General features: G+C 38.4%; 1 protein-coding gene across 2 annotated transcripts in view; it reads left to right on the top strand.

Moving 5' to 3' along the window:
* The first annotated feature begins 1,632 nt into the window (after positions 1–1,632).
* bean1 (brain expressed, associated with NEDD4, 1) overlaps positions 1,633–22,040 on the top strand; it is a 64,518-nt gene continuing 44,110 nt past the window's right edge. The window contains exons 1-3 of one of the 2 annotated variants that reach the window (XM_079605132.1): positions 1,633–2,057; positions 2,619–2,693; positions 3,550–3,678. In XM_079605132.1, coding sequence (XP_079461258.1) covers positions 2,030–2,057; positions 2,619–2,693; positions 3,550–3,678 — 232 coding nt within the window. In that variant the 5' untranslated portion in view covers positions 1,633–2,029. The remainder of the gene's footprint in view (positions 2,058–2,618; positions 2,694–3,549; positions 3,679–22,040) is intronic. The other variant, XM_079605133.1, reaches the window with a different exon arrangement.

Genomic DNA, 22,040 nt, shown 5'->3' with positions numbered 1-22,040 from the left:
AGGTGGTGGAGAAGTGGAAGGGAATTAATGAGAGGGAGAGGAACAGAAAAGACAGAGCTGAGGGAGAGGAATAGAGGGTATATGAACAGGAGAAGAAGCAAGAAAAGCTGAGGATGTAAGAGGATGTGATTGGCCATCGTGCCACAATCAATGTCCCGGGACATACAACATTAGAAAGGCTCCTAAAATTTTTTTAACTCACTCAATGAAATCGACTTTCCACAGGTTGATCAAGAGCTAATGGAGCGCAATTTTGTAGTTGGGACAGAATCCAAATCCACCAGCACTGGTGCAAGAGTAGTTTGAGCATCACCCACTTGTCAGAATGGTGTTCCTTCCACCATATTCTCCTTTCCTGAATCCAATTGAGGAGTTCTTCTTCTCTTGGACAAGGAACGTATGTTTTGAGAGCAAGTTCCAACCATTCCAACCAAACGTCTTCAAGCGATGGAAGAGGTCTGTGGTGAAGTTGGCACAATAATGTCAATGATAGATTCAGCATTCACTGCGAAACTATATGCTGTGATGTTGATAAAATTATATGTTCAAATGAAAACTCATTGTTATACAACTAAAATGTGAAGAATATGATTAAAGAACACGTGAAACTTATATTTTCATCCATGTATTTGTGCTGAATTTACCAAATCAACAGAGAGCACGCTTGTTTTTGATAAATGCAGTGCTTCATTATGCAGTGAATATCGCTCTATTTCACCAGAGTTTAAAAAAAATGCAATGCATTAAAATACAAGTATATTTTTCTAGCTACAGTAAAAGTGAGGTAAAAACGACTTTTACAGCTGAGAAAAAAAAATTATTTTAACACAATTCTTTAACATTTTGTCACAACTTTTGTTATTGCGTGCCATTTGCTTGGAAATATGAATACCGATTTCGTTTAACATTAATGTGAGTAATAATGCTGACTCACTTCTGTTTTGGCCATGAATAGGCTAATTGTTCCCAGAACTTATTAATGTATGTCCAGTGACCAAATTTACTACATATTTTTTCTGTTGCTGTTAAGGCTACATAATTATTTATTTATTTTTTGCAATTAACTGGGCAGAGGTCACTAGTTTGCTAGAGTGCGCATGGGATGAGAAGAGTAGCCTTCATGTTAAAATTAAGCATTTTTTAGTGTGTGTTTGAGCAAGAGAGGAGAAAGAGGCTGTAGATGGTGTTATTGGTGATCTAGTCTTATCTATATGGAAATGTCAGTGGCACTGCTGTTGTTGTCCTTGTGCTTTCTCCCAGTTTTGTGTATAGTGAAAACAAATTAGTGAATAGGCTACAGCAAAAAAAAATGTAAATTCAGTCAAATAATTTTGTTGAGTGTACAGTAAGCTATAATGTTGCTTTCTTTGATTATACCTAAACATACAGCACACAAATCTGCACTCTTTACGATGATAACAAATGTGCCATGTTTAAGTAATGTTTCAAGAAGCTCAACAGGAAAGTGAGCAGAGAGGAGAGGAAAGCATCCAAGATTATGATTTTCTATTTTATATCTATTCTATTGAGAGACGTAGGCTGTTTACTCTCTAAGTATTCGTCTATCGCGAGTGTAGTGCTCTCTCCTTCTCTCTCTCCCTCTGTAATGGCACAGCATCACCTGCCCTCATTTCTTTATTCAGAAAGCCTTATGAAGTGCCAGGAGACTCAGCCATGAGGTGGTGGGCAGGCTAAGATACACATACCGTTTGTTAACCGTTATTTTAATAGTCTCTGTAATGAAAGCGCCGTGATCAAGTAAGAAATCGTTTTGGAATTTGGATTCGGATTAAAGCGGCGTTTGCGCAGCTCTGTCAGATGATTTGCTGTGCGGCACATGCATGCAGTGAACGAGACAATCGACCGCGCGAGATATTTCGACATGTAGAGGAGCTGAATTTGCAGGGCTGTGGTAGGTAGGCTGAAACACGTCTGAGGAGGGTAGCAGAGTAACATTCAGCTGCAACTCTGAGTCCATATGGATATGGGCTTTGCAGAGCAATCCGAGAAACACTGATGTTTAACTTGCATGGGTCTATTTTCTTCTCTGCGAGCGGGTAAGTAGGCTAGGTTACTTCACCTGTTCCTTATCTTAAAGTCATACAGACACGACAGTTTTCGCTGTTCTCTGAGAGATGCGTTCTCCGTTAGCTGAAATGTAAAGTGTAAAAATATTTTGGCAGGTAACATAAAAAATGGCTTTATGTTGTAACATCTATCTATCTATCTATCTATCTATCTATCTATCTATCTATCTATCTATCTATCTATCTATCTATCTATCTATCTATCTATCTATCTATCTATCTATCTATCTATCTATCTATCTGTGTTCTCATTTCAAAATTGGCTATTTTCGTAACCTAATAACAACATAAAGGTCACTATGTACCACTCTTAGTTTGTTGAATTGTTAGCCAGGCTCCATGGTAGCTTGTTGCTCTAGTCAGTTGGTCTCCCTTGGTTCTGAATGATTGCACCTGCACACACATCTGAGATCCCAGAGGGATAACAGGGAAGCAGGGATGCAGAATTAAAATAAAATAATAGCCAATGAAATTAAAATGTCATCCCTCTCGTTTCACTCTCTTTGTCTCTTTGCCCCTTTTGATTTCCAGTTTTCCTCTTGCACTGTCCTCTTGTTTTCACTTCTTCTGATATAATCAAGACGGGCAAGAATTACACCAAAGCATGTGAGTACTTTTATGCATGCTTTCTAAAATGCGTCCTGTATAATTAGGCATAGTTGCTTTAGGTTATCTGGAGGTTAGTGTACACTTCATGTAGCCTATATGCCATTCTATTATCAGCTGTTGTTCAATTTTAAAGATATACACAATTTTGGCTGCAGTTCAATGGAAAAATCTATACTTTGAAGTGGTTTTCTGTTTGTTATGGCCCAGGGAGTCATCCAGAACAAGAGAAAAGATGTTTGACATAATTTTTATTATCTGTTTAAATTCCATTTTCATATTATAGTTATGACATTGAGTGTGATCAAATGCAAAATGTAAATAAATCATTAGTAGCCTGACTCATGATCCCTGGTAAAATAAACTAAATAACTATATAAAGTCATCAAGTTGTAGATGTTGTTCTTTGCACTTGAATTAACCATTTCAAAATCAATCGAACTGTTTACAACTCAATGCATATTTTATGATCATCTCTATTTTTGTGCAACTGGACTTATAGGAATTGAAAATACAAGAATACGACTTATAATCACCCCACGTAAACACTGCAAACCTGAAATTGTGCTTTTGCATTGTATACGAGCTAAAGTGTTTAAGACATGGTTGGAGTATATGTCTGGATAAATGCCTTCTAATCTGACTTGTATTTGGGCTTTATTGGAATGAAGATGCCCTTTGTCATAAATAATATATAGTGTCTGTGGTCATATGATTGAAATAGGGTGGGTGGTCCCAGGTGGGATGTAGCCACAGGGCGTTTAAACATCTGGGTGATCGTCGCTTTCATACTTATTACATTCTTTCTATCCCTCTTTCTCTCCCTCTCCCTTTAATCTCTATCTTGTTCCTGCAGATGAGACCATCATCCTTCTTTGCAAAAAGAAGAAGGTCAAAATTGGAACTTGTTTGGTCAATCGATTAGGATGTTACTATAAGAAAGACTTTGGAAGGGAGTACATGTTGATGAAACTGATTTGTTCAGGTAAGCAAAACATCCAGTTTTCAATATTCTGTAAATATAAAATGTATTCAAAGAGTGTGGAGATTTTCTATCATCCTTTACTGTCTCTTCCAGTCCATGATTTGTATCTCACCTACTGCTGGTGGTTTATGTGTTGCAAACACATCTCGGAGTTACAGACCACAATTTTGCACAAATTGATAGACAGAGGCTTCACACTAGGGATGCTAACGATTAAACGATGATAGATACATTGTCAATAATAATTTAATTTGGTCAAATAAGAGAGGTCATTTTGAGAAGCGTGCGGCTCATGCGCAAAATACGTGCAGCAGACACACAAGAATAAATGAAGCGTGCACCGTAGTTACCTATTATAAATGTATTAATAGGTGTGTTTGACTTGATGTGGCGCTGTGCAGACCAATCGTTGTGTTTGACATCAAAGTACTGCGAGAGCAATTAGAAAGCATACGGAGCCATCTGCTCTCTAATTGCTCTTGCGATACTTTTATGTCATACACTGATCGGTCTGCACAGCACCGCTTCAAGTCAAACACACCTAATGCATTCAAGCCATGCAATTGATTAGTTTGGCTAGTCGTTAATTTTGAAGCATAATTAACCATGGGTCCAAAAAAAAGCTCCAAACAAGCTCCAAATTTTACTGAACATGAGAACTACTTGCTTGTGTAAACGCCACAATAAATGTAAATAGAATAAACAAGTAATAATACCCTGGTTGAGAAGTGGTGATTTTCCAGCACTGTTTCAGCTGTGCGCTCATATTGGCTCATGGTAAATGATGACTTGTCGATCTGTGCGATCAGACCAATCCAAGCGCTCTCCAGCTGTAAAACAGTGTCCGATTGGTCTCTACACATTGTCCCTACCCTTTATATATCCACCCACCATACCCAAGATCCAGTTTCCATTGATTGAACTTTTAAATAGCGTTGGGAAACACTGCATCATGAACGCGACGTGAACAGATCCTAGAAGTCCTATAGTTTTAGCCAAGCAGCATGTCATGTCACTCCGTGATCTACACATTGTCTTATGTTGTGTTTGGGCTCATTCGAGTCCTCCTGCTTTAAATAAAGATATGCGATCTATACGGTTTACTAATGTTGCGGGAACGTACAGACCAAAACATGGCACAAAAGCATCATGTGTATGCTGTTTACACGTGTGTCGGCGGCGCTTTCTCATACAAGTACTTGGTTTAGTTTGGCCTCTAACTGAAACAAACATGCTCGTTGTATTCTGCTAGTTGAGACCTTTTCAACTATGTATGACACAAGTCTATGTATGGTGATTTTACAGATCACATTTTCATTTAAAGCAGTTTGGCCTATTTTTTCTTGCTGTGAAAAAAAGAGCAATTCTGATATGTTAGAAAATAGGGATGCACTGAATATTCTGCCACCGAAAGACTTTTATCACCGAAACAATACGGCCGAAACGAATTAGAATTCTTTGAATTGCGGTGGTTGCACCTGATATCATTCACCGTGCGTCCACATAAAGCTGCCTCTTTTTCATGGCTTGTTGTGCTTACGGTCAAATACACACGAAAACATTGTTCATCTTGCCGCGTATTTACATAAACACATCGGTTATGTCCGTGCTGTCAACAGTAAAGGCCATTGCACACTGAGTCCCAAACTCGCATCCGAAATCTTTGCACGTTAAAAAATAAATATGTCAATCACGCTTGCACACTGCCTCCGAAACTTTCGTCCGTAATAAAAAAAACGAAACGGGTTCGATTTTCTGCGTTTTTCGCATCTGTAGCAAGCCATTTGAATGGTGCTTTGACAATTCAGAGCCACCGAATCACGAATACGAAAATTTCGGACTCAGTGTGCAATCGCATGCGATTAATGTTTTCAGTTTAACGGGTTAAAAATATTTAACGCAATTAACGCAGTATCTGTTTTTTTCCCTGTCATACTTTGGCTAGCGTTACATTATATAATCATGTTCTTCTTCATGCAAATGCTTTTAAACATGCAAGCGCGAAAAGTCCTGCTGACATACACGACGCACAACGACGTGCGCCAGAATCTACTTATCTTTCGCGCTTAACGAATAACACACATTTGTGCCAAAATGTACGTTTTGTTAAGTATCCTCATGAGAGCAGTCTTAAATTAGTTAAGTAAAGTCTTAAATTAACGTTAAGAGTTGTGAGTAAATGGGACGCGTGTGAGATCCACATGTGCAGCAGTGACAGCAGAATCACAGATGTCATTCTAGTGTTTAAATGTGTATTATCCACTTTGCACATCTGCAATTCTTGGTACATTTGTTGTTAAAGTTCTACAGTTAACATGGCCTATGGCAGCCTTTGTTTTGATACACTATTATGTTGAAGGCCTACAGAGAAAATATTGTTGTATCTTAAGCAGTTGCACTTGTTCTGAATGCACTTTCTTGTAGTAGTCCTACAGAGAAAAAATTAAAATGCACTTGACCTAAATGCACTTTGTTTTTATGAGAGAACATTTAATTTAAAAACCTTTCTGCAGGCCAGTAGGCCTGTACATTATTATTTAATGTACACATGAGTGGGGTCAAGTTAAACATTTTATACTGTGCATTGTTGCAATGTGCTAAATAAATATTTGCATAATTTGTCATTGATTTATTCTTTGAAACTTTAATATTAATTTATTCAATTGCAATGCCTTGATTTTAGTAAAGTTAGTACACAGTCATGGCTATAAATGCAATGGTACTAATAATTGGCATAATTTCTTTCGGTGTTTCGGTTTTCGGCCTTGGTTTCCTCATTTCGGTGCATCCCTATTAGAAAATGTAAAAGCACTTGTGGTCATATTCCCTATATTCACTAATGCCAATCTTCTAAACTTTAAAATGACACCTATTTTGTGTTGGTTAAGCAAGTGGTTGTTTAGTAACATGATAACTTAGTAGCGTCCCTGGCTTCGGATTTAAGAGGTTAAGGATAACGATTTTTTTGATTTGATTTGATTTATTTATGGATTAAAAAACTTACATAATCCAAAGGATAACATGTTAAAGTGTAAACACTTATTTCCAACATGGTCCTTGGTGATAAAACACAAAGACAAAAACATTTACACAAATCATCCGAATTTCAACAACATCCTAAAATCAAAAAATCATAAATCACATTAATTAATCAATCGATGCTAGTTAAAAAGATCAGCTACTCTACTCCATAAAAGGGCCTTAACCTGATATCTAAAAGTCCCTCTGGTATTTACCATTTTGAGGGAAATTGGCAAATTATTCCACAGCATGATACCAGTATAAAAAAAAGAAGAACTTCCAGCTGCATTGTGGTACTCTACAAGAACGGACACTGGCCCTAGTATTATGGTAATGCTGTGTATGAACCATTTTTATATTGGAGTGTAAATATTTGGTCACAAAATGATTAATTTATTGCTAATTTAAACAACAATTGATTATGGGAATTTATGTAAATTGACATCCCTACTTCACACACTTGTAATGTTTATACCAGTTTTATCCTGAGGAATAAACAAACAAACCAAACTGTAGGCAGCTAGCTGGGGGTCGAGACAGAAACCATGGCAACGTGGCTCCAAGTTGTGATTCAACTGGGCTATCTTGACACTGAATTGATTAAGCAGGGTTGTTTTAAAGGGAGCACTTTTCTCCTCCGTTTGTCTGGCAGCTTGAAAGAGCTCAGAGTTACAGCGCAAAAAATATAAAGCATGTAAACTACTACTCAGTGCCAGAAATGTTATCTAAGAATGAGAATTTAAATGTTTTCATACATATATTTGACTGAGAGCGATACATCTTCTCGTTGAATTACGTAAAGGCAGGTTGTCAGCCATCAGGGATCATTCTCAACCCTGGGCAAACAAATCCAATAAAAAATTTGTTTTGCTAGTTGATCCAATATTAGAAAAATGGTTCCTGAATGTTAATGCATGCTCAAGGGACTGCAGTTACTTATTTTCCTTGCAAATTTTTAATCAGAATATCATCTTTTGTTATTGCTGTAATTATTATACAAGACCAGTATTGTGAAACCTGAGGCAATGTGTGTGATTACGTTATTGTTCTTCCAACTGACATATATCCCCGGCTTCACAGACCAGGCTCAAGCCCAGTCCCAGACTAACATGCACGTTTGAGCTGTTTTAACTAAAAGCAACTTGCACTGGCATATCTTAAAATGTGTCACTGCCATTGTTTTATCTCAAGATGCACACCAGTAAATGCTTTTTTAAGGCATGTTTAAAAGCTAATTAAGTGTCCCAATTGAACTAAGGCCTAATCCTGGCTTAATCTAAACCCTGTCTGTGAAACCATGCCATTATCTTGTTCGCTAAGTGGCCACCATCCTCTTTTAAACACCTTCGTAAGGGACAGGCAGGCCCTTTAGCCATAGCGCGTTTAGGGCATCTGCTAATTCGGACTGACCTTTAGCTAAACTGTTTACCGACACAGGAAATTGTATCTACTTACACTGATGATGTCACAAGGCTTTCAACTTGTAGCAAAAGAACATGACGTTGTGTTTTGTTTAACCTTACCTCATAGATTTAAAAAAATTGCCTGTCTTTGGGAATCATTGCTTCTTGTTGTGTTTGTTAGGAAGTATAGAAATTGGTAAAGAATTATGCTCTATGACAAATGTAATGTAGTGGATGAGACAGACTGAGATATTATATTGAAATATAATCAGTTTCTATTGTAATGTATAGAACCCCCTTCATGAATTCATTAACATGAACATTTTTCATCATTAGTATTGTCAGAATCTTTCAGAATGATATTTTTCTGAGGTAGTGGTGTGTGGCAACCTGTGGTACCTTAGAGTTAGATCACTTAAAATATTAAAATGTACCGTATGTGTCTTGATGCTTTCCCCAGATGTTAAAATTTCATGTTCAATGCAGAAGCCTGCAGGTCGCAGGACTCTGTGTCCTGAAAAATGCACTCACATAGAGCTTGCTCTCTAGTCCCTCCCCTCAATTCACTCTGATACATGATACATTGCTCATCTATCCAACACTTTAAATGTCACAGTAGCCCTGTGGTCCCTGCAGCCAGCTTCTCTCTAAGCTCCCAGCCCCCACAGTGGAAGAAAATAACAAGAAATAAATACTGATGATAAAAACCTACATTGTTTTGGCTGTCAAAGACCAAAGGACAAAAAGCACTATAAAAGTATCATTAAAGTGGGCCATCGAACGTGTGCATCATAATACAAGTATTCTGAAGTAACACAATAGATTTGTATAAAGAACAGACCAAATGTAGGGTGTTGTTAATTGAAAATATTCATCATCATCAAATCTTAAGAACAACTTTTATGCTTTTTTCCCCCCTTTTTGTGGCATGATATATTATTTTACTTGGTGCATACTTTATTTCATATTACTTACTGACCAATTAGAGTTAGTATTGATCAGCAGGTTGCCTGCTGTGTTGCCATTTCCTCTGTTCCTGATGTGACCTTCAGTCAGGCAGTGTCTCAGCTGGTTAGATCTGTGTGTTGCAGCCGGGTTGCTGACGCTGGCTCTAGCCCACTGGGGATGCCCCTGCTGTGTGTGTGGAATAGCACACCCATCATACCTCTCCCTGCATCATTGGCACAGACAACATCCACCATTATTGCTACTACAGCCCACTCATAAACACTCGCCCTCCTACGGTCATCCCAGAGGGAGGCTAAAAGAAGCGGCAAAGAAGACAAGAAGAAAGCAAGATTCAAAGTGGTGAAAAATGTTGCCGTTGTCATTGCATCAGTCCTTTAGATTCATGCGTGGTTGCTTCTATTCCTGTCAGGCGGCTTTGCACGGCGTCGTACGCTGGCTAAATGCTCTGTCTTCCAACTTGGTGCCTCAAACTTGGTGACTTTCATGGCTACTTTTAAGTTCATGCAAATACCAGTTGTAGAAAGGCTTTGTTTTGTTTGTTTCGAGTGAAATTTGCATTTTAATTCTAGAGCGAGAACGAAGGTCTCTCCTGCTCACATAAACGCTTTCAATTAAATGAGCAACGGGCAGCTCTGAGTTTTGGGTTATCCAAATAAACTTTATTACAGCCTTTCCTGAGGAAGAGTACCCACACTGACATACTTCCTTAAGTTGGCCATGCTTTTGCACAATAGTCAATGTCAGTGGTCCACATTAAAACAGTATTAGTCCGTCGCACCTCTCCTTTCTACTGATAATAATGCACAGTTTATCATGTTAACTCACTTGTGATCCTTGAGACATCTGATATAGCCAAAGTGCCTATAACCGTATATTATACAGTTTCATATCACAAACTATGAATTATTTTGCTATTAAAAATATGATCTTGCTCTGACTGAGATATTATCTTTTCCCTGTGGAAACTGTTATTCCTACAAAATGTGAAACATTAGACAAATAGCACTTGGCATGGAAAATGAGTCTGGCTCTGTTTTAAATGCTCATGTGATGTGCTCATATTTTAGTGCAAAGGATTTTTTATCAAACTATATCCACCAGCTCCAACCATCAGACAAAATTAGACCATTTTCTGCCTGAATTTTGAAAAATTGATGTGAGATTGCATCCTTATGCGAGCATGACTAACAATTTCACTCTTGGAAAGAAGAAACCTTGCAAGAGTTATGAATCTATATGCATATGACATGAGCTATATACGAGAGTGAGAGGAGAGAAGTGGGAGTTAGCATGATAGTAATGCTTATGAGTTTTTCACAATTGCTGCTGTATCCCTAAGTCATTCTTCTGCTTTGGGACTAAATCACTTCTTCTTTCATAAGCAGCAGTTTACAAAGTTAACTATAAATTTGGAAAAAAAATTCATGGTCAATAATTGATGTGATGGTCAATAAGTTTTGAACAGTAGGCTAGTGTATATTGACAAAATGTACCTTTTGTGTTCCACGGAAGAACAAAAGTTTATTAAAATATTTTATATTAAACTGCAATCAAGCATTGACTTTATTAGATATAGTAATTGTAAAAGAAAATGTCAAATAAATTATATTGTTTACTTTCAGTATTGGATTAATTATTTCATACCAAAAATTTGTGAATATTGTCTGATATTGATGGTCATGTATTGTGCATGCCATAGTTAAATGTGCATGATTGTAATTATTCATTCCTGTAATTTTAAATTGGAGCTTGTCATTTATATAGTTTATCAGACCATAGTAAAAGGGGCAAATATAAAATAAGATATCGCATTTTTATTGGATTTGTGCTCTATGAGTAATACAGCATTTCAGTAACAGCTGCAGTTCCAGCATTCAGCTTTACTCAACAGCAGCACAATGATTCCAGCCTGCAGCGCTTTCCATCTGTGCCTGGCAGTCCGTATTATCCCAAAGTGATAATCTTTGTCAATGTTTTTTAGGTGATCTATATTTGGGTTTGAAAAGGGAGATGGGTGGATTCATGTTGATTGAGTGAGATATACAGAAGTGGCTCATGGGTGCCACTTAAACTAGTTTAAGCCACAGGGCCAATGGGCTCAGCCTGCCAGCCATAACGGCGGGAGTGGGATCAAATCTGGAAAATCCTGCAGAATTGGGCCCTGCTATTGCATCCCATGACCCGCTAAAACCTTAGAGGTCTAGATAATGCGGATCTCTAGCGTTAATCCCCCCTTAGCTTAACTTGCTTGGGATATGTGGTATCCAAAGCACCCAGGTTTATCGCCACTGTGCCCTTTAATCTGGGTTAAATGACATGGGAATGGTGTCTTTAAATGGCTGCCCATCCATGACAGGAAACTGTCTTCGAGGTGAGAATAGGTGAGAATTTTTTTTCAACCCCAATGAGTCATTACTCTTGTTTGGGGGCTCACTTTTTGGCAACAGCATCTCATTGGAGAGCCTCTGTGTTTTTAAAAATGGCAAAGAATCTATTTAAAGTGGCGTTTCTAACTCATAAAGCTCATAAAGGCAGGAGGATACAATACTTAAAATAGGCAATCAATGTGAGTAATCTGATGCCTTTTAAATCAGTACAGCATTTGTAGACAGACTATTGTAATTTGTATGTTCTGCGGAGGATTAACCCTCACATCCGGTACGCAGCCAAGCCCAGAGCCCAGCCAGCCAGGCTGCACGGAGCGAACGCCAGAGCCTGAGCACGCGCCCATGCCAAAGAATAGGGCAGAGCAAGCCATCGCCTCGGAGCCTGAGCCTCACAAGATGTCTGACCAGGTGTGTAAACCGGCAACATCGTCCACCGTAGGAATGCTTGTGTAGTACGAGGGAATAGAGGAAGACCCCACCCACACTCTTACCACTATGAGCTGAACCCAACATGAATTCTCCTGTGCCCCCACTGGTCCCGCCCCGCATGAACTCTCTTGGCCCTGCCCAGCTCAGAGTCTCCAGTGTTCCCAGAATTCTCTCCCACCTCCTCATCCAAAATCAGCCAGTGTCTCTGCCCCACCTCCGCTCATTCCCTTCAGCCCCTCGACTTCCCTCTGTGTGGATCTGCCTTGGGTCTTCAGGTCTCCAGCTTCACCCAGTCAAGAAGATCCCCCGGCTCCGCCTCCAGCCGCTGTTCCCGTCTTTCGGCTCCACCTCTGACCATCTGACTTATGGCTCCACTGGGCTCCCTTGAGCCTCCGGCACCACCTCCATCGGAGATTGCTTCACCTTGCATGCACCACAGTCTGCTGCGCCCCATCTCCCAGCCCCTACGGCTCCGTCTAGCTCTGCCCTCCCTCTGGTTCCACCTCAGCCCTTCAGGATCCTGCTCCACCTCGGGGGGTCATCGCTATGGCTCCGTTGGAGCCTCCAAAGCCTGTGGTGTCGTGCTGGTCCATTTGCTCTCTGTCCGCGCTCTGGGCTCCCGCTCCACCGGCTCCGTCTCCATCCATTGTCCCCATGGCTTCGTTGAGGAAATCTCCACAATAGCTCCTCCGTCCCTCTATTCTATTCCGCTGTGGGGCATTGTCCTGACTGGACTCTGGGTTTCCTCTGAACTCCTCCTGCTCCTGGCTCCTCCCACCTTCCACTCCCCCATGGACTGTTCTACCTGCCCCTGACTGTTTTCGTCCCCCTCATCTTCCCCGTCCTCCTCAGGAACCTGTAACATGTATGTTCTGTTTAGTTCCTGTTAAGCCTACCTGAGTTCGTAGTTTGTTTCCTTGGTAACTCATTAGTTTATCATTCTGTTCAGCTGTTCTTGTTTATTTCCCTCATTATCCCTGTGTATACTGTATATAGTCCCTGATTTGTTCAGTTCCATGTCCGATCTCGTTTATGTATATGTTGAAGCTACATGTTTGTGGATTCATCATTAAAGTCTGTTCCCTGTTCCAATCTCCTTTGTCGTACGCATTCCTTGCAACAACCTAACACGACAACTATACAATAATTGGATTTTTTACTTATTTGAAAACAAAAACGCTTACTGATTCTGTTTAATATTAAGTTTGTTGCGTACTGTGTAACATATGCTGTACCCAGTATATATTCCTGGAAAAATCCAAATTGTTTGTTTTTTTTGCTGTAAAAATGTCATGTATTTTTTGAGTTTAGGCAGATAATGATCGACAAAAATAGTCATGTTTAATCAAATTTTTGTGTTCATGATATTCAAGAACAAGGATACAGAACTTCAGTGGGTAGTTTTTACTTTTTCTTTTTTGCAAGCAACATATTAATATCTGCAAATATTATATTGTAGTTGGTGTTTCACAATTGACAATTGTAAATTGTTTTGAGGGCTCTCTCTGCCCTCCTGCAACTCCTGCATTCTCGCCACAGTCAGAAATGCACATTTTCCCATGTAATTTAGCATAAAGCAGGTATTTTACACATGCTGAGCATTGAACATGTTACATGCTATGTACAGCAGAAATAGTATGCTATTGTGAACATACAAGAAGAGTTTTTGTACTGCAACAGTGTTTGCTAAATTTGTGTTGGACAGTGAATGTTGTCAAATTCTTATAATAGGTGCACTGCACAGTCGTCATTCTTTGTGTCTTCTGTTATTTTGAGTGGTTGCGGTTTTACAAACATCTCACAGATTCATTATAAAGTTCAGGAGCAGTAAACATGAAAGTGGATAGTTGCACTCTCACTTAGTCTTCTTGAATTAGACAGTGGAGCGGGGAGATTTTGACACTGACTTGCTGTACTCTCTCTCTGTTTACCACATCCGTCTGACAGCTCCCATGACAGCGTAGCCGACTGAGGCAGCTGCCTTTGCCTCATACACAATGGCTAAGCAAAAAGCACTAAATTGTATTCATACTGCAGTGCAATATCTGGAGGAAACTACAGCAATCTATTGTAGATACAGTTTCTCCTCTATCAACTGTTGCAAATTATTAATTTATCATGGTCTTCGTGTATATGCAGCTATTAAAGGTGGTGGTATTTTTTTAAATGTTAAAATACATGTTCATGGTGTTTGAACACTGATGTGTGTCCACAGTGTGTGTAAACAACCAGCCTATAATGGTAAAAATCCACCCACTTCTTTTTTTTATAATCCCCATAAATCAGAAGCAGTGTCTGTAAATAAATACACTGTTCTGCTGTGATGGTGTTTCTAATACAGTGGCTATGGGAGTGACGGTAAAGTTGACATATTTCTCTCTTCTGACTGCCGTTATCATTCTCTCTCTGTTTGTTTTTTTTACTCTTTTTTTAAAGTTGTGGAAATACTATTATGGAGTTTTTCTTTTTCTATTTGAGCAAATGTGAACACACAAAAATATATTTAATGTAGTCTCTCTTTCCCCGCTATAAGTTTATCCAACTATGACGACTTCCGCTTCTGAGACACCCGGAAATGTGAAAATGATCAATTAGCATAGATCCCGCCCTGAGTGAGCCCCAAATAGTATGCCATGTTTATATCCTTTCTATAGCACCTATTGATATAATGTCTACGCCACATAAACATTACAAATGTTCTGTTTATGGATGTACCAATGAACATAGTCTCCATAGACTCCCAACATTTGAGCCACTGAGGACACAGTGGATGAATTTCATTTATGAAGGAAATGTGCAGAAGAAATTAGGTAAAGTGTTATGTTTGTGAAAACAATTGTACGGACTTCTTCGCAAACGAAGGTCAGTTCAATACTGGATTTTAAAAAAAATAACGTAAATAAACAAAACAATACATGTTCAATCTTCATGCATCATGTATTCTCTGGCTCTGTAGGCGTCTATACAGTTCCCACATAAGCACAAAACTTTATTGATTAGCATTTTATGTCATGATTATCAATAAATTGAACTCATCAACTTGTAACTTCTTCTTGAGTCTCTCCATTATGTGTCCCACTCCAGTTTGAGCATACTGTATAAGGTACACACATGAAAACGTTGTGTTTTTGCACATATCAAAATAGGGGCAAATTGTGCATGCTATAATAAATGATCTGTCGGGTATTTGAGCTGAAACTTCACATACATTCTAGGGACACCAGATAATTATATTTCATCTTGTAAAAAGGAGCATAATAGGTCCACTTTAAAAGTAACATTTTGCACACTTTTATTGATGAATATTGAATATTTGATACATGGATTACTCTTAACCCTCTACCGCACGCATTATGCTAGACCTATAAAAAAAAATATTTGACTCTTTTTCTTTTCTTAGAATGGCTTAACTTGAAGTGCTGTAGAATTTTTTTTTGGAAAAAATATTATTCTAAGGTACTTTATGATATGTTGCCATATGGCAACAACATACAATAGTGGAAATGACTTAGAATAAGTGTAAATTTACTTAAAGTTAATATTTTTGTTGTTTGTGTTGATTCAATTTGTGCTATAATAAGCTTTAACACAGTACTTATAAACAACACCTTATACATACTTTCCAACAAATGATTCTTCCAACTGATTCTATTTATTCCATTCTTTTTAACTGAATAATGCTTTATATTCTTTGAATTTCATAATTTTTTTTATTAATATTATTCAATTGCAAATGTATACAGTTAGTAACAAATATAATAATGTTCATCATGTATCATACAACATTGACATAAAAACATTTACATAAAAACATTGCAGTTCATGGAAATTCAACATTCCATCCTGGAACGGCTTCTTTTGGAATGGTGGGCACTGGGCAGCTCTAACCTCTTCTTGATCTAATGAAACATAAGCAAACATGCATTAATGTTATGTGAAAACCATGTACAAATCTACGGATGATTTGATTTCTGGACCTATTCTTTGACCTGACCCATAACTCTGTCTCTTTGTCACTTTCTGCACAAGTACAAACCTACACACGCACACACACACACACACACACACACACACACACACATGTCTGGTTCACTATCTTTGTGGGGACTCGTAATTGTTTTTATACTGTACAAACTGTATATTCTCTCCTCTTACACTAACCCTAGCCCTAAACCTACCCATCTCACACACACATATCTGTATATCTGATATATCTGTATTCATACTGTATCTAATCAAAAGTAAAAATGCCATGTAAATTAGATGATTTTTTTCCATAATACAAATGCCTAGGCAGTCCTTAACATATGACTAATAAACATTATATCACTAGCATTAATATTGTTATTGTTACAGCTTAACAGATTGCAGCTGACCTTTCTGGCTAGCTGAACTATTGCAATAATGTCATTCCACTATCGCACAGTGTTGCCGCTTGGCAACACAGACATTTGATCGATTTACCAAAAACTAATTTCATAAAAACTTTTTTGAGTGGTGAATATGTCATCATAACTTACCTGAGGTGAAGTTTCCGTTTTTTGTGTGTTTGTGATATGGGCTGGTCCTTGCTTCTGAATGATGTTTAAATTTGCTTTCAGAAACTACCGACAAGAGACGCAGTCTGTCATAAATCGCGCCAGAAAAAAAACCTGCATGTCATGTGACTTAACCAAAGCACATCATTGGCTAAACTAAGGTCTTCTCATTCCAACAAAAAACACGAGAATGTTTTCTTAAAGAGACAGTGGCAAGGAAATTAACAGAAAGAGTACGTTGCCATATGGCAACACCATGCGGAAACTGAATATTGCTAAACAAGATCCCACAAATACTTGTCAACAGGGCCGTGGCACCCCTCTCATAACTGGTTACAAAAAATAAAGTTACATACTGTTGAACATCTTTTAATAACTTAAACACTTATAAACACTATAGACTTTATTGCTTTCATACCAATTAAATGTAATCAGTTTCATAAAATCCATTCATAAAATCCCAAAAAAAGTTACCGGACCGGATGACGTGGATGTGTGTGGCTTTAAAGTCACTATGAAATCAAAATGGACTATTCTTTTTTTATATATATATAGAATATTGCAGTGTTTATTATAAATAAATAAAACAATTTAAGTGCCCTTGTAATCTTTTATCAAAATAACTTCCCCTCCCTCTTGCAATGACATCTTTTCTCTTCTCTGATGACGTGTTTCTCTGTGTGAGGGCAGGACGACCTGTAATCGCAGCAATAGAAGACCACAATAATTTAATCAATTCCCGGTGGACAAAATAAAGTACCGCCCTATGCTTTTTTCTTGTTTGAGAAGCCACATCACTCGGATATATGTTAAAATGGGAAAGAAAAGACTAACGCAACTTCCGTTTCATGCTGACTTTAAGCCTGATTATGGCAGGACATGGTTCATTTTGCCTTAAAGATTGTTTTGCTGCTGCTGTCACTTCCTTTGTTTTACCCACATTTGAAATACACCTCTCCAGAGGATATATTACAACCTCATTCTGTCCTGCTTATCATAGTTCCCTGTTAACCAAGGGAACTTTCACACCAACAGTTGCAACAATCTACAGCTTTTCCCCCAATGACTAGGTGTGTTTGGCACAGAAAGGAAGGCTGGCACCCTCATATTGTTCCAAACCTGTATGAATTTATTTTTTGTCCATACAATGGAAGTCAATGGTCACCAAAACTTGTAGGAACATTCTTCAAAATATCTACTTTCATGTTCGCAGAAGAAAGAAGATCATACAGGTTTGGAAAACATGATGGTGAGTAACTGATGACATAAACTTTTTTTATGCAAATCTTCAGCACTCCAGCGTCAGATTGGGAAAAAATAAGGGAGTAGTCGGTATATATTAGCTATTCCCTATGATTTACCTCCTCACTGCACAGTTGAGCTTTGTTGTCTGGCTAAATAATGAGATTGTGATTTGTGAATATGGAGCGTCACAGGCAGAATTGTAATATGTGTCTCCCCTATGGGCTTTATTAATAGGTGAGCCAGAATGAGAGAAGGCTTAAGCCTCTGTACGATTCAGTATGACCTAGATATGCGGCATTTCTCTGACCCACATCCAATTCACTACAGGCTCCATCGTGTACTGTACAGCAGGCTCTTTCTCTTCCATTATACCAGAAATTAATGGCTCTGAATCTCCATTAGAAAAACTCACTGTGGCATGTTGCATTCTTTCACCCCCTTTGGACTAGACGTGCAAACCAAAAGCAATGATTCAGTCTTTTGATAGTATGGAGGAATTGCTTGGCATTATTTTGACGTGATAATTGACAACATACAGTATTTACTACCATGCATTTGCTTTTCCATGTCTTGCAAGTTTACCTGTTATGGGGGTAAATGGGATGAATTATATATTAGCTAGGTGTAATGATACTTAGTCATGTCATTAGTGTACATATCAACTTTGCTCCTGGGGTCACTTGCCGTTTGATGCATATTTTTATATAAGACTATAGGTTTTAGTTAAAAAAAAAATTGTTATTAATAATTTATTACATTTTTGTTGTATGAAATCTTGCCAGGTATATGTAGCCGGTTTATAAAAGCAATAAGCCCAGTGAATCCGTTGTCTACAGTGATTTTAGAACAGCTAATGGTGTTGTGGGGCATTGTTAAATTCCGCACAAACACAACCAAAGCTAAGAAGCTAAAGCTAAATGTCGCAACTATCCCCTCCTGTTGCAGATCTCCTACTGCTTGTTTTTACCCTAATGTGTGCATGCATTGTGTCAGTGTGATTCATGTTTCGCGGTATCTTATACGCGTGTTCGCTTGCTGCCCCAATGCTTTATAGTCTCTTGCTCTCCGGTCAGCAGCTGTTGTCCAGTCCGAATCAGATGGCGCCGGGTACAGACTGACCTTGAGCTGCTGAAGCCCACAGTTCTGTTCTGTCGATTTGGGGTGGTTAGAATGAGCCCAGCGTGCTGACAGACAGACTGCCCAGTAACAAACCTCATCAAACAAGGCCAGACAGTGACACAGTGTTCCCAGAGACCGCCTTCAGCACAGGCTGCGGACGGGAGCAAACATCATTGCCACAATCAGATCCATTATCCCCCATCCGTCACAGAGCAAACAGCCAGCATCCGTTACAGGCCCGCAGGATCACCGCTGACTCTTCTGCTTATCCGCGCACACTCACATTAAAGGCCCTGCAGGGGAAATATTATGAATGCATTACGCCAGCTGTGAACAGCTCATCCAAACTGTTGTGTGGGTGTGCATCAGTGTGTGTGTGTGCACACAGTTTAGAGGAAATACACCAGTGTAATGAACATAGATCAGAGGATTATGAAATTTTAATGTCAGTTATATCCGGTTTTGCCATGTTTTGTTTGGGTATGAACACACATTTTAAGGTACCAACCAATATAGTGTACAAACAGTATAAAGGACCTGTGCCTGGACACGATGACAACGCAGTGCTGAAGTTTGAATAGTCTTTCCCTTGTGAAGGCCTCCTTGCCTTTACCTCTGTACAGATAAAACGCTCTCAAAATAATTCCACTTCACATGGCTACGCGGAAGCAATAAATAATTCTGTATTATACATTTTTAAGGCCAGACAAGTAATTTGTTGAGGTCAATTCGTGAAGAAAGACTACACGCCTGCGCACATATTCAAACGCGCATACCTATAGACTAAACACGTAATATATGCATGTGCACGCCGTCAGTGTTTTCACAGGTTTGCGTTTAAGTTTGCGCAGAGCTAACTTTTTTTTTTTTTTACATTTCAAGGCTTGCACCTTGGAACCTATTTCAAGGTTTGCGTTCTCGAGCCACCAGGCACTGTTTTGTGCAAACGAGCAGGCCGGAGCGCATTACTATTGTCGTACTAAGTTAATAACTAATGATCTTTGCAACGGAAGTGATCAGTCAAAACTAGCTTTAGGTGGTCAATAACTTTATTCTAGAGCTGCTGTAAAGCCAAAACAATCTCTGTTACTTTAATGTCCTATCATCACTGTTAAACTGCTTTGAAACAATCTATATTGTTAAAAGCACTATATACAGTGCTATGCATAAGTTTAGACACCCATGCTAAAGTTGACTAAAAAGAGGAATAAAAAATCATCTTTTGGAAATTGAACTTAATGCCTTAATTTAAAAAAATAGGAAAAATCCAACCTTTAAGGACACCAATTTTCTTTGTGAATGAATAATGTATCGTAAATAAATAAATGTTCTTCCTTAAAATACAGGGTGCATAAGTTTGGACACCCCTATGTTAAATTCCCATAGAGGCAGGCAGATTTTTATTTTTAAAGGCCAGTTACTATATGGATCCAGGATACTCTGCATCCTGATAAAGTTCCCTTGGCCTCTGGAATTAAAATATCCCCACATCATCACACACCCTTCACCACACCTGGAGATTGGCATGGAGTACTTTCCATAAGATCATCTCTCAATGCAAATCAAACCAGCTGTTAGGCTAACTGAAATAAAAGCATGCCAATCTCCAGGTATGGTGAAGGGTGTGTGATGATGTGGGGATATTTTAATTCCAGAGGCCAAGGGAACTTTATCAGGATGCAGAGTATCCTGGATCCATATAGTAACTGGCCTTTAAAAATAAAAATCTGCCTGCCTCTATGGGAATTTAACATAGGGGTGTCCAAACTTATGCACCCTGTATTTTAAGGAAGAACATTTATTTATTTACGATACATTATTCATTCACAAAGAAAATTGGTGTCCTTAAAGGTTGGATTTTTCCTATTTTTTTAAATTAAGGCATTAAGTTCAATTTCCAAAAGATGATTTTTTATTCCTCTTTTTAGTCAACTTTAGCATGGGTGTCTAAACTTATGCATAGCACTGTAAATGAAGGTGACTTGACTTAAAGCATGAATGTTTTGTGTAGGTTCAAAACATATTATTGCATGTATAACAACATGATTCATACAAGTATAATGCTGATTTTCTCAGTGTTAAAGCTATAATTCATTGACAGGAATCTTTTTATTGGAACAAGAAAAATATGTATATCACAATGTGCATTGGATTTATTTGTGTTGAGGTGTTAGTAAACATTTAAGAGATAGTTCACCGAAAAATTAACAGTCTGTCATTTTATCACCCTTGAGCCATTTCAAATATGTATGCTGTTATGTTTATGTATGCAAAAGGAGAATTTGTGAAGAATTTGTATGCAGATTTGTTAATGACCATGTCCGTCAAGCTTAAATGCACCATTCACCCAAAATTAATATTATGTCATGATTTACTCAACCTTATGTTGTTCCAAACCTTTATTACTTACTTTATTCTGCTGTGGAACATATGAGATTAAATTGGAAGAACATTGACTTTCATTATAGGCACAAAAAAAAAAGATAATGCAGGTTTAGAATGACATGAAGGTGAATAAATGATGGCGTATATCTTTCATTTTTAGATGAACTATCTATTTAGTAAGCACATAAAAATGTAGGCATGGTCCATATGACTCATGCACTAGGTTTTTACTAAGTCTTCTGAAGACATGATGGCTTTATGAGAGGAGCATTTCCCTTCACTGAATCTCACACATCAGCCCCACTCTTGGTGCCAGGATTACAATCATTAATGCCAAATCTCACTGGTTTATATGTGTCGTTTCTCGGCATATGGTGATATTTTGAAGAATAGCCTTTGAAAACACCAAGAGAGGGATTTATTCCCCCTTTAATAACGAAAAGCCATCGTATGACTCCAGAAGACTTATATAATCCACTGTGTGGACTACTTTTATAACAGTTTTCATTTTGTGATGAACTCTTCCTTACTTCGTAAGTCTTTGTTATGGGAGGGTGTATGCCCAGACTTGCCCTTGGCATGAGGGAACAGGAGTTTTTTTGTGTTGATGGCTTTCCATGCTTCCCCTCGCTCAGTGGCTCATTTGACATGACTGCCTAATGCTTTCCACAGTGCTGATCTTGGATCAGAGTTGACGTTTGCTCAATACTCGGAAGCTGCACTGCTGCTGCTAAATCAACACACTGATGTCCTGAACTGAACAGTGACAGTTTAGCACTGCTGCTTCTGCTGACGTGTCCCTACAGTTGGGGTTAGAGTTTAGGCTTCTTCTGAGGGAGAGAAACTGTTGTTAGTGAGATTTATTC

The sequence above is a fragment of the Phoxinus phoxinus genome, assembly GCF_949152265.1.
Source record: "Phoxinus phoxinus genome assembly, chromosome: 2".
Classification (NCBI taxonomy): domain Eukaryota; kingdom Metazoa; phylum Chordata; class Actinopteri; order Cypriniformes; family Leuciscidae; genus Phoxinus; species Phoxinus phoxinus.
This window is presented reverse-complemented; position numbering and strand designations above follow the sequence as displayed.